The sequence below is a fragment of the Pyxicephalus adspersus genome, chromosome 3 (genome assembly GCF_032062135.1).
Source record: "Pyxicephalus adspersus chromosome 3, UCB_Pads_2.0, whole genome shotgun sequence".
Classification (NCBI taxonomy): Eukaryota; Metazoa; Chordata; class Amphibia; order Anura; family Pyxicephalidae; genus Pyxicephalus; species Pyxicephalus adspersus.
Window position 1 is genome coordinate 105,218,282 of NC_092860.1, and position 14,501 is coordinate 105,232,782.

At 36.0% G+C, this 14,501-nt stretch overlaps 1 protein-coding gene across 3 annotated transcripts in view; it reads right to left on the reverse strand.

Moving 5' to 3' along the window:
* NR3C2 (nuclear receptor subfamily 3 group C member 2) overlaps nucleotides 1-14,501 on the reverse strand; it is a 203,590-nt gene that overhangs the window by 14,357 nt on the left and 174,732 nt on the right. For all 3 annotated transcript variants that reach the window (XM_072405896.1, XM_072405898.1, XM_072405897.1), the window contains exons 7-8: nucleotides 6,395-6,525; nucleotides 2,061-2,218 (exon numbers count right to left, since the gene is read on the reverse strand). In XM_072405896.1, the coding sequence (XP_072261997.1) occupies nucleotides 2,061-2,218; nucleotides 6,395-6,525 (289 nt within the window). The remainder of the gene's footprint in view (nucleotides 1-2,060; nucleotides 2,219-6,394; nucleotides 6,526-14,501) is intronic.

Genomic DNA, 14,501 nt, shown 5'->3' on the forward strand with positions numbered 1-14,501 from the left:
CAGAAGCAGCACACTCCCTAATATTAGTCATGAGAAATGGAAGGGTTGTTTAATTAAAGGAACTATGCCTTCGCCTTACTGAATAATAACCTAAATATTAACATATGTAATTAAATTACTGTCCAAACAAGCTATGTATGAGTGGCTGTAACCAACACTTCTCTACAGAGAGCATGCTTAGCCAATGACAGTGGGTGTGGACAAGTTACATGCTTTATGTCACCAGTTAAGTATGCTTATGTAATTGATAGAAAGTATGAGAATCCCTAGGAAATATACAAAAATTAATGTCTTTATCTTTATAAATGCATGTTCTGGCACTTGTATTTCATTTAGTTATAATATTTTATTGGATTCTATATAATATTACGCTTTTAATTCCAAATTAGGATTTGGAACTGGTAAAATAAAATATATGTGCTATGATGTAAATGTTAGTTTTATTGTGATGCATGTGATGGATCAGTGCAGATCACTGTTATCAAAGAAAAAACAAGTATAAAAGTATAAAGTAACTATTTTCCCATTTTGTTAGGCCGTTGCAGACATTACAAAACATACTTGGGAACAACTGGCTCCTCTGCTAAAGTGGCCTTAGAAGTGTGTGATTGCTCGTATGTGCTAGGGACACTTTACTGTAAGCTCTGCTGTGGCAGACACAAACATAATGTAAGGTGATCGGTAATAGGATGACACGTGTAGTTATTTCTATGAATAAGTATTTCACATAGACATCAAGACAACAGCAAAAGATGTATGAGTATTTTCATGTATGCCTATTATTTTATCACAAGACCATTTTCTCATTCACAAACATAAATATTGTATATGTGCTGCATGTTTTTTGCATTATTGGATATTTAAACATGGAAAGCCATTGAATTGAACTGATATTGTACTTAAGGTGTTCCTATTCCATCTCTAACTGAAAAGCCTTCACTTTCTGCAATCATTAGGACATCTCACAATTATTTCCAGACAGAAGCTAGTGTAATAAAGCCAGTGTGAAACTTTTAACGATAACCAAATTTGGGACCCACTTACATCTATGTGCTGTAGGAATGTGTCTGTATTCTGTAGGGTATCTGTAGGGCAGATTAGTTAATTAGATATGCTGCTCATAGCAGCACAGCAGTCAAAAAATTGCAAGTGCACCATTTTCAGTACCCCACCATAGCATCCTATAATGCATTGCCCTGTGGTATTATGCAGTACAATGCACTTGATGACATTAATATAGATAAAAAAACTCTGCATTTTTTAACTATCGTATTACTCAAAATAAAATTGTTTCTATGCCTTGTATTTATTCATTTTGCCACCATTGTCACACTAGTATGACCTGTTTAAACAATGCATTCTCCATAATGCATGAGTAAGAGTTTTGAACTTAAAAACCTTTCTAATGTTTACAAAATAATCTGAGTTTGAGAAACAGATTGTTCTTCTATAACAAGATAAATGGTGAACTAAAAGTGTGTATACAATATATATGGGCTATTATTTTTTTAAATTTTGTATTCTTTGATTTAAAAAAAAAATGGAAAATGCATTGGGTGACATCAAATTCAGCATAATATTACATTACAAACTACACATTTGTAAAAAGCTTTCAAAATAATTAAACAATTGCTACCACTACTGCTAAGAGTCACCTTTTCTCTATCTGTCTCTTGCTATCTATACATTCTGTGTGCAGAAGTAGTTATCTACTGTAGTAAATTGTACTAGGTGGTGAGAGAAGTCACTGGCTGCCTCTTCGTGCTTTCTTCTATATCCAGGAGGAGAATGGATAAGAAACAGCAAGGATAGTGGCTCAAAAGACCAGGTATAGTATGCAACCCAGAACACAGTTCTTCAATGGCGGAAAAGTCCTTTTGAGTCACTTATAAGCACTTTTTTTTACAATATTAGTATATAGTATGATTTTACGATTATATTTTGTACATGCAACGCATCACATATTCAATAATTAAAAATAAGGTATTAAAGGGACAATCCAAATTTTTCATTATAATAATAAAATTTGGTTTAGGTTAGACCATTAGATTAATACTTACATCATGAACGGTGTCTAGAAGTTTTGTTAAATGAAAATATCGCTGCCAGCTCTGTCCAGCACTGTGTGGACTCTTCATTAATATTTTCCTCAGTTCTTTAATGTAATTCACTCTCATTTCTTCAAAAGCAGCTTGGCATTTAAGTCCATCTTTAGGAACTGGGATAAAAAAAAAAATAGATTTCTAAGCAAAAAAGTAAGCATCCTATATTATACTAAGTAGTCAGAACAGATATTATACCATAGCTAATGAAAGTATTAACTATACTGTATGTTCAGGTCTGTGGAGTATGGGTCAGAGTCAGTACAATTTTGCTAACTTCAACTCTTGGTACACAATCTGGTTATTATTGTAATTTTCATCTATGTTCTATTTAGAGGGTGTTCCTTTGTAGTTTGTTACTTTTGTCTGTTTTACAAACATAATAAATTGGCCTTAAACAGACACTACTAGATGCCTTTTGCCCAATTCTCATAGTTGAGCCTCTCAGAAAGTAGTTTCACTGTAATCAGTCCTTACAACTTCCATTGCTATGACAAATAACTACCCCAGTGACCTATAACAACGTTCCTTATAAACAGGGCAAGGGCATTGAAAAAGGTTTAGCCTTCAAATCCAAGTCAAGGCCAGCATGGAAACACAAATGTGATTGTTTTCTGGCTAGTAAAGACAATAGCAGGCATAATGTTATGTCTTTTCATACACAAATGGCTTTTATATGTGTAAAATAGCTAGGAGATTTGCTTTAAGTCATATTACGTGTTACTTTATCCTGGGATTATAAGTCTATTAACAAAGTCAGGTGTGTTCCTGCAGGACTCAGTCATGCCCATGAATACTAACAATTTATTTCTGTTCAACATGTGAGACACGGAACCTTACACAGACATTGGAACCTAGGCACTAAATAAAATCAAAATAAAATGAAAGCTGGATTACAGAACAAGCCTCATTGGAAAAGCAAAAAAAAATCATTAGTATGATACAAGCAAATGTTTTACTGTCGTACAAAATTGTTGTACACTGCATACTGTAAACAATCTAGAGACATTAGATCGCAGAAATATTTTTCTGACTTTACCCTGACCATCAAACAAATTTTAAATAAGACAACTGTTACATTAACATTGGTATGCCCTTTCTAGACTGTCATTCTTCAAAGAAAAACAGTCACAATGCTTGCCTTCACTTGGTTAAAAAAAATTGTGATCGGCCTAAGGCCTTTTACACAGATACAGTGTTATTTGATAAATTCACAGATATTACAGTAAAACCAATAATTGTAACCTCTCTTTAAAAAGTGAGATGACTGTCACTGTCCAATGACAGATTACAAACACCAGCTAGCCTGGACAGTGACCATTTCTACGTGTAACAGATTTTGAAGTAAATACTGCAAATATAATTAATTTCAACTGCTAATCACAAAGTATGCTGATCACCATAGGTGCCAAGGATCAGAAAGAAACCTTGTGCTAACCTAGTCAACTTTTGCAAAATGCAACTCAATGGGCCTGATGAAGCTGGATCATCCGGTGAAGCTGGGTGATTCAGAAAACCTGAAATGGATTTCTTCAAATTCACTTGCTATTTGCTGGCTAATGTTTTGAATCCCTTGAATCCCAGACTCCAGGTTTGGTGGATCACCCAGCTTCACTGATGAAATTGTATCCTCTCTAGCCTTGGACAACTGTCATAAATCAGGCCCAATGGCTGCAATTAGATTACAAGTTTGCCCTTGATGGTGGTTAAGTAATGATATGGACACATTAGGCAATACTTTCCTGGTATATTTCATCAGAATAATTCTGCCCAAAAGAGGAAATGACCAATAAACAATATGTCAATTACACAGAGATCACTTCTTCTTTAAGATACCTATGGAAGTGTGCAGATTTCCCCTTCCTTTCCCAATAAAGTAATCAGCATTACACTGTGTTACAGCAAATACATTCTAGGAGCTTAAATGCTGGACTGACTCTAGACCAGATAAGACAATAAAATATCTATCTTAGAAACTTTGGATATTCTTAGTGTTAAAAAAAAGGAGGTGCCAATGATAATTAAAAAAAATACAACGCTAATAGAACATTCTTGTAGAATTGCAATGGTTCTACAGCTACCTTTCCCTGTTGTAGAAATATTTTTTTAATATTTGATGAAAAGATAAATAGAAATAAACCGTACAAACAAAATGAACAAACTGAAAATACCAAATTCTGGAGGACTGCCCAGATTCTCAAATTGGGTTTCTTTAACACAGTTGTACTACACAGTCTGGATATTTTCCAAATCTCTGCATATCAGAAAGTATATGAAATGTAGTAGAAAATTGGGAGCAAAGATTTGAGGCTATGTCATCTTTGCATTGCTGTATTTACAAATGGCACCACATGGACCAATGCCTCAGGTAGCAAGTTATTATCTACATTTTTCTCTCCAGCCTTGAGGAGCTTTAATAAATCAGGCCCATGAGCTTTGATTTATTAAAGCTCTCCAAGGCTGGAGTGGATACACTTTCATCAGTAAACCTTGGTGAACCAGCAAACTTGAAATGGATCTGGTCCAAGATTCAAAACATTTGCTAGCAAATATCAATTTCAAGAATTCATTCCGGGTTTGCTGTATCACCCAAATTCACTGATGAAAGTATATCTTCTCCAGCCTTGGAGAACTTTAATAAATCAGGCCTATAGAGTCACATGTACTAGAAATGGGTTGCATGAATCTGATATGTGGTCTATAACAAGGGGCGGGCATGGGGAAGTGCAAAGTGTGCCATTACATGAAGGCCCCAGCTCCTCCTTGGCCAAGATGAACCCTCATAGCAGCCCTGTCACTTCCTCATCTCTCCCTGTGCTGTGTCTCAGCCCAGCTCACTAAGCTCACTGTTGTCAATGAGCCTGATTTAATAAAGCTCTCCAAAGCTGAAGAAGATACACTTTTATCAGTGAACCTGGGTTATCCCACAAACCTGGAATGGTTTTCTTAAAAGCAATGTGCTTTTTGTTAGCAAATGTTTTCAATCGGGCCCCAGATCCATTCCAGGTTTGGTGGTTCATCCAGGTTCACTTATAAAAGTGTGTTCTCTCCAGCCTTGGAGAGCTATCATAAATCAAGCCCATTGAGTCAATAGAGCAGAACAGAAGCTCAGTAAAAGCAGTTGTCCGGTCAGGGAGATTGAAATGAGGGGGTCTCAAGTCAGTTCTGCATAGGTGCCCATTGTTGGCTACATCTGCCACTGTATATAACTGTATATCAATCACTTCTACATGTTATACTCAATAATTCCTTATGTCTGTCAGTCGATTGCTAATTGCTATAGCACAAATTGCTATGTATGTGTACCCTAACAATTATCTCACTGCTTACATATCACATATCCTCTTGAATAACATCTGTACAAAACCAGTGCTCAATCACAGTGGCAGTGATTATTCTCTACTGCAAAGAGAAATATAAGTAGGGTTTTACCCTACTTTTTTAGTGTGACCAATTTAAACAATTATCTGTGTATTGCTACTATTTACTTATGTAAACCAGAAGACCAGTCATTGGCTGTTATTTATACAAATCACCAAAATCATTTATTCCTAGCTTATGTACCATTAATGTGTTACTACAGTGGTGGAGTTTTAAAGAATAGGCACGAGCCTATCCAAATGATAAAAAGGCCCCTTAATAGCTAATCTAGCCACAAAAATTGCCTAAACAAGTCCTATTTAACTTTGCCCTTTTCATTCCACCCACATACCTTACAAACAAAACACTCATTAGTTTTCTCGTTTGAAGTAACAAAAGATTGTTTTGCTGCTAAAAAACCTTCCTAATTGTTTGGCTCTATTAAAACTGTACATTAGTTTGTGATTGCAGAGTATTACTAGAATAAATATAGACATTAATTGTTGATGCACATATGCAAACAGAAAATCTTAGAATCCTACAGTAAAAAAATTAACCCTTGTGGAATTCGAGTTAAATACCCTGAAAATATAGGAGAAGTGCTGTGGTTTTTGTATCAAGAAAGAAATGAAATAAAATTCAGGACATAATTTATTCTGTTGGTACTATATTTTTGTTGGTACTGTAAAAGCCCCATGTATCTGGTGTTTTCTAGGTTCGGTATGTAGTATTAAACTAAATTCTGAATATTTTCAAGGGTTTGTATGAAAAAAATGTGTTCAATGCCTGCTGGGTGCTTCTTTACTTTAATTTTCAAGTCTTCAGAAACAGCTGAAACGGCTTTCAGATAGTACTATTATGACCCATATGGGTGTGATAAAACAGGTACAATAACATAACTGTGCATAGGACAGCAATTAGTTTTAATTTACCTGTGCTTAGCAGCAGCAAAACTTTCATTACTGTGTATTCCTCAAAGGTTAACTGCAAACGGTTAAACTCAAAACTTATCTGCTGCATACTTTGGCAAAGCTCGTACATGGCAGACTGGCGCATCCTTTCTCTGCAAAGCAAAACAGACCATATCAATAAACAAATCTGCAGTGTAATATACAAGGGATATTAAAAGCAAAGTTTTGAATAGGTATTTCCTCAACAGATCACATTTTGTATTTATAAAACCTGGAATTTGTTATTTTGCCATTTGTTTTATACTGCTTAAACAACTTTAGTGTACCTCTGGCTGTGTGTTTTTAGGGCGACTGTGCTGCTGGTAGATTAACCCCAATGCCTTTATCTCAGGTCTCTTCTGGCTGAGACAGGTTTATTCTATAGTTAATCTGTATTTAGCTCCATCCATCCTGCCCTCAATCATGAAAAGTTTCTGAAGACCCTACCAATGAAACACTCCACAACCTCATCACTTACATGCAGAAGTTGTTAGTGATTCGTGGACGGTGTCTAATATCTTAGCTATGGATTACTGCAGTTACTTTAGAATTACCATTGAAAAGGTGGCAGAAAGGTGATGGTATGATTTCAATTGACAAACTAGATTTAAAGTGCCCAGATTTAGGCTTAAAGGATTGTATAATCCAAACAATACACAGTTGTGGAAAAATCTTGTGTTGGGGCACAAATTATGAAGTATGAGCAACAACCATTCAGGCATTGGGGTTGACTAGAGCAAATTAATGTTAATGCATTCCCTAAACCTATTTAGACAATCATAAATTGATGTTTAGACAGTGAGAAGTACATTGTTAGCTCTTCAGGACAGGAATCTCTTCTCCTGTGTCACTGTCTGTATCTATTTGCAACCCCTATTTATTGTACAGTGTTGCGTAATATATTGACGCTATATAAACCCTGTTTAATAATAATAATAGCACAATTTTTAGTAAATTTGTTGTATGTACATTACAGTCTAGATCAGGGGTGTCAAACGCAAATACACAGTGGGCCAAAATTAAAAAAACTTAGACAAAGTCGCAACCTTGAAATTTACTGAAAAAATTGAGCCAGGCTAAACGAGTGGCCTGCCGCTGAAACTCCCTCTTCATTGAAATGGCACCACTACTACAATTCGCTGCATTACTTGCATCTATAAAACAGTTCAATGCGGGGCCACGCATAGGCAGAGAGCCTGCTGATTTATAGATGCGAGTGATGCCGGGAATTGTAGTAGCGGCGCTACCAATTCAGCGGTGGGCCAGCTGCAGTTCATATTTAGGATTCCTTTGGGGGCCAAAAAAAAAGATGTTGGGGGCCAGAGTTTGACCATCAGGCCAGAGTTTGACACACCTGGTCTAGATGCATTGCACACACAGTAAGCACCAGTAAGGATATGATTTGGTAGTTCACGCAAAATACAGTTATGCAAGTTGTAGTTTTAAATTTAACAACCACAAGTTCCACCATGCATGTCTGCAGGTCAGAACAGTTGCCAGAATTCCCTAACAAGCAGAGCTAAATCTTCATACCAGATGGTGAGTTAGCATCCTTAGTAGCTGGTGGGTTGCAGGTAGTTAGTAACAGCCCAAGAAATTAGAAAATAATCCATCCCCCTTTTTACAAAAGAGTAGAAAATATGAGTTTTACTGTCAGGTTGACTGTATTGCAGACTATGAAGCAAAGCTGTGTTTACTCTTGGTACGCTGCTCTCATATTTTTATTATGAAGAACTACAGTCATAAAATCTATATTGACCTGCTGAAAGTTCAGTGAATTAACTTGTCTGGTTTCTAAAGCAACAGAGGAAAAAAAAAAAAAAAAAATGCTTCCAACTGCAAGAGACAAACAGATAACACCGCAAACCACATAAAGACTCTTCATTTAAATAGAACTCTGGTAAGAATATCACATCCACATTAAAGAGTCACAATATTTACTTCAGTCTTACCAAGATGTACAGTAAGTCTACGTTTCTGTTTATTTATCATTTATAGAATCAATTCTATAATGTATGACTGGAAATAAACAGCTGATGCACTTTCACAATAATAAATCTAAAGACTCACAAAGACCTGAGGGTAAGGTTTTTATGTGACCAAATAAAGCTAAGCAGATAAAACACTTGTTTGATACCAATCCAGATGGAAACAATTACATTTTACTAAGGCATTCTTATGAATTTACACACATTAGAGAGGGAGCCCACGCATTATTTATCTGGTGGCATTAATGTATGAATATATTTTTATGCACCATATTTAACCATATCAAATTTTTGTGTATATAAGATGAGGAAATGAGGAAACTGGGCAGGGCTGTCAACATTCTACAACAGTCTGCATAATATTGTGTGTTGTCACTACACCCACAACCAGGTCCCACAACAGGCCTTTTTAATTTTTATTTTATCCTCACATACACTTTAGGCCCCAGATCAAAACAAATGTAATATATACTTGTTGATGTGCAATAAACTAGTACTAGCCAAGACTGAGATACTCATTTATTAAAAGCCCAGCTCTTTATGCAATACTGATCTCCCTCTGGCACTGTTCCCCACAATGTTTCCTCTGACACTTGTCCTCAGTATTCTAGGTTAAATGACGGGTAGTCGGGAGCTGGATTTTAATATGTTGTTTCTTTAAAATCTCTAAATGCAATGTTTTATATATGGTAAATTTATTTAAAACTAATATTTTAGTAAAGGTAGCCCCACTCTCACTGTTGGATTTTTTTAAACACTTCATTAAGAAGAACGTAAGACAAGTTTTCCAAAACTAAGGCTACGTACACACTTTAGATTTCGTTGTTGGAAAGGATCTTTTATGATCCATTCCAATGACAAAAGACTAAATGATACATAAACGAGCACTGTACATACAGCACCGTTCTGCTCTATGGAGATGGAAGGGGGAGGATGACAAGCGGCACCCCACTCTGCTCTCCCCCCCTTACTTGTATTACAATTATTCATCGTTCATAGATTCGCCAGGACAGATCCATGAACAACGTTGGACGAGCACTGACAGACGCCAGATTCTCATCTGATACTAGCCCTGAGTCGATTATGGAACTACAGTCATCTGAGGTGTGTACGTAGCCTAGGTAGTATGGTAATATACTTTCTATTGGATGAAAGGAGGATAGTAAGGCTTTGAGTGTAAGATTTGCTGTCTGATGTTGTTTAAAACAGAAACATACTCTATTTTAAACTATTTATATGTAAAAGTACTGCCTAAAGGTAGTCATGTATGTTACAATCTGCTTGTGCAGTGTGTTATAGATTTACACATGCTTAAATCAAATCTGTCTAAATCCCATATGTAGGATGTAAAAAACATTTTTTTATTTGCCTCGGACAGGCTGTTTGGGCAAAAAATATGGCAAAATTTACACGGTGAAACATTAATATGATAATTTTCCTGATTGTAGGTAAGTACATCATAATAGAGTACAATTATATTAACCACAGTAAATTACTTTCCCTACGGAAAAACACTGTAACCTTTGAAAAAATCAATGAAGCAAAGAAGACCTGTCAATGTGTGATATCCGAATACACAGAATTGATGCACAAACTAATTTAGAAGTCAATAACTAAGTCAATGAGATATTAAACCTAAACAGGTAAGCACACACAATGCTCTTTCTAAAAAAAAAAAGTCATTTAGCTGCTCTGCAGCTTGTGTGAATGTATCCCGCTTACCGTTACTATAGAAATCAGAATACCAAGAAGAATTACAGGCTTTATAAGCAAAAGGTCAGTAAGAGGTGCCTGTAGTCTTACGGAACATTATGCAATGCTAATCCTGAATTTCTCAAGCTGCAAACAAATTAGCATCTGAAAACATAGACAAGTAAATGCTGAATATCATATTTACTGAGCTTGAATATCACCTTGCAGTGTTAACATGGCTGGTTCATCTTTGCACTTTGTTTACTGTTTATAACATTTTTTATTTAAAAGAAAAAAGGGGAAGTTACATGGACAACAGGTATAAGAGTATATCAAAAAGAGAGAAGAACATTCCAAAAAAAGCAAAAAAGCAAAAAGTGCTGCACCCCAGATACCCCCACTGACCCATCAATTCAGTAAGACAAATAAAACATAAGAGGGATGGACAATCGAAGTGTGCATATTCTATCCTGACTGCATTCTTAGAATCCTCTTAGACCTAAGTAACACTTTTGGAATACTCTTAATTTTCTAAGAGGAGTTTAAAGAATTCATGATTTAAGCAAATGGAAGGCACATTGACCACAATTTGAGATGAGTGTGCTAGGGGAAGAAAAGATTATGCCAAGCTTACCATATTCACTCAGGCCCATCAATATATATATATATATATATATATATATATATATCAAAACAACATTACCATTTTTGCCATTTATTATTACTATGTATAATCTTTTATATATATATATATATATATATATATATATATATATATATATATATCATATAAGATGTGAGTGAATAAAAAGAGACAGAGGGTAAGGGACAGGTATAAGCAAATTACATGAAAGGATATGAAAAGGGAAAGGAACAGCAAACTCAAAAAAGAGGGCAAACTGAGATAAGCAAATAAAATTTCCGGGGGAGAGAAAGATAATTAACAAACCAGTTGTAAGAACAATACTAGTAGTAAGAACAATACTATAAATAAATACTGTCCCATTAGTCCCCTGTCCAAACTATTAGCATGGGTGAAAACCTATTTCAGGGAGGTGACTGTGCAGGAACCAGACATGAGAGCCTCGTAAACATGCTACTTCCACATAACATAAAAGAGGGTATAAAAATATTATAGCGCTGGAGAGGAACAACAGTCATGGGGAGAGACCCAACAACTCTAATTTCTACCTAGGACACAGAGACAAGCCGGATAAAGTCAGACCAGGGTCTGCTCAGATGGAATTCCTACACCAAATGCGGCTTTTCAACATTCGGTGATTCTGGAACAGGATCTCACCACTGGAACAGTCCCTCACCATAAGTGTAATGATTACAATGCAGAGCATGGCAAGGAAGCATCAGCAAGGACATATTCAAATTATGAAGCAAGTAAAGTAAAAGACAATAGAGACATCCTAATAAACAAATTGAAAGCAATTAGGAAAAACAAGCCCTTGAATGGCGGGGAGCATTTATAAATCATATTGATTTTATCTTTAACAACTGTATCATTCCTTCTTCACTCCTGGAGGAAATGGCAAGAAAGATAATTTTACAGGAATGTCCAGAGAGTAATGCCACTTGCATTAGGGTGCAGGGGGTGAAGTATTTCAAATGTTGAGACTAGCCCTAAGAAAGGTCCCTAATGTTAGTAGACGATTGGCAGGTTTTATTGGGACCAAAATAAAGATTGACAGGTTTGTGTAAATTTTGCACTATTGTATAAATTTGCACTAGCTCAGGATAGTGTAAATATGTTGGCATAAAGACAGCAAAGAATAAGTTAGAAGGCCCAATGTTCTATCCTATTACCACAAACATAAATATGCCCCAGTTGGCCACCATTAAAAAAGATTGCCTAGTGATAAGCATCCAATTATAGAATCAGAGCCTCTGGGTTAAATCCTTTAGACCAGACCTGCAACCAGATCTAAAATTCAGAGCCCCCTGAGAAGATAATGGGTCATGAAACCAGTGATCAAATCTGATCAATTCAATACAATAGGTAATAATGCATGGCAGCAGTTGGGTAGGGGAGAATGCCACCATATCACTCAGAGGTGCCAATGCCTTCAGAGATGGCACATAGACAAAATGTATTCTGCTGCTGATGTTGAAAGTGTCCATCCCTTTCCATCTGCAAAATCTGGAGGGCTGAGGACGTGTTTACGGCTATAAAGTCCACTTCAACAGCTACATTTGCCATATCCTTTTTTACCACCAGGCTCTCAGGTCAGATCTAGTAGGCAAGACCCATATCAGGGCCTGAGGATCAGGGGTCCTTAAAGTACTTAGTATACTGTGTATTGAAATACAGATGATGGGATGAGTGCAGAAGAGGCACCATCCATGTCCATGGAAGGCTAAATTAACAAGTCCAGTACAGTATTATTCCAGTCCTTTAGGTTCTACATGGGTCTTGCAACATCAGGAGGCCTATGATAGAGCCAGGAGAGGCACACTGGGCCTAATGAATTCCTCAGCAATGTATTCTGGCTGAGATACTGAAAGTCTCCTTACTGGATAGGGTCCTTTCCCAAAAGGCAACTGCTATCCTGCTCTCTGCAAATCCTGACCCAGTGAGGCCCAGTAAAAGAGCTAAATTCTGTCACAGAGAAGCTTGCTCCAGTGCCATACTGCTGCAACATTTTTTTAAAATGAGAATAGTTTGCCCGGTAATAGTGCACAGGACAGAAGCCGCATGTTGGTAACAAAAACCTTTAAATGCAATACTAAGCATAGACTGCCAAGGTGCACTTTAAACACATCTGGTTTGGAATTTTCATCACCAAGACAGTTTTAATGTTGTGTCATTATCTACACTGCATCAAGAATATATATATGTTTTAAATCTGATAATGAAAGAGCAAAATAGATATACTAGTAATAGTTGTTACAAGTAACATATTGATTTTGTATGGTGAACCTTAAAGAAGACATTAATGAAAAAGAATGCATTGTTCCAAAAGAAGTTTTGCCACTGTATGGGTAGACATATTAAATAAAAGTTTAATTCATAGCATTAAATTAAGCAGGCCTCTAAAAACCGATTACGTTCTACATTTGTTACTTTGGTAAAGAGATAAAATCATTAACAGTTTTACCCAATATATTCTGTAACGGAGTTTGAGAATTCTGAACCAACACTACCAACAAATGCTAACATAGCTTCTGGTAATCTGGTCATATTTGGGGTAATGCAGGCAGTCTCCTTCCACTCTCCCTGCTATAGTACTCTTGATAGAAGGCTCACAGAGCATTGTGGGCAATCTTAAACTGAGACACAGCTTCCTTTAGTCTGTAGTTTTTTGAATCCAGAACACCAATAAAGACTAAAGAAGAATTTATTTAATATAAAAAAAGGAAAAGAAAGGAAAATGGGTTTTTATTTATAGATATTTTTTTATATGATCTTGAACTACTCAACTATAAGGACAGATAAACCAAATTAAAACAATTGTTGCTTTCCTCATAGGGAAAGAAAAGTTCATACAAGTTCATCTCTGTAATGATTATACCATGTTTTATTTCCGCTCATTCTCCATAGACCCTATGACTCAAGCTATTGCAGTCAATTGCTTTGAATATTAGGAAGTTATTTTAGGAAGACACAAACCACATTCAACCACGCAGTTGTCAAAACCTTTCTATGCATCCATATGTCTGTGGTGAAAATGCCATGTGCAATCTAAAGTAAATGTAAGAAGCTCTGGCTATTGTTAGTCACAATCCAACAGAGCAAAATATGATGCTGTAAGGGGAAGAAAAGATTAATTTTCCCATCAAGGCTAAATAACACATGCATTGCAGTACAAAAAAAGGGAAAGGCACAATCACTGTAATCAGTTCACAATAGGAAATGAAACACTGCATTACATTTTGTTTGGAGGCTAGAAGAAATACTGTCAAAAATTATTTTTGTTCATAAATTGTTATTAAAACTGCACTAAATATTGATCTGTTCATTAAAAAGCAATACAACCAGCTTCAATATGTTACTTTTGTTTGTGTGTAGCAATTGTTGAGAATTAACTCACATCAATCTCAAATGGGTAAAAGAGACCACATTAAGCCTAAGAATTGCAACCTACATTTTACCCAAGGGAAAGAGGGCATACAAGATTTCCTTAAATATTCAATTGTAAAATTACACAAACAGGTATAACCTATCTACAAGAAAAAATGGAGCCTCATTCAATTTAAAGTAGAACTATGGCTTCCCAATAAAAGAAGCTTTATTATGTGTGTTTTAGAGCAGTGTTTTTCAACCTTTTTTGAGCCGCGGCACATTTTTTACATTAAAAAAATCCTGCGGCACACCACAAATCAAGTGTTACAAAATTACACTTTGTAGCTAATTCTCGCCTCTAAAAATAAACAAGGCGCTTGAGCTACCTACTGCCACC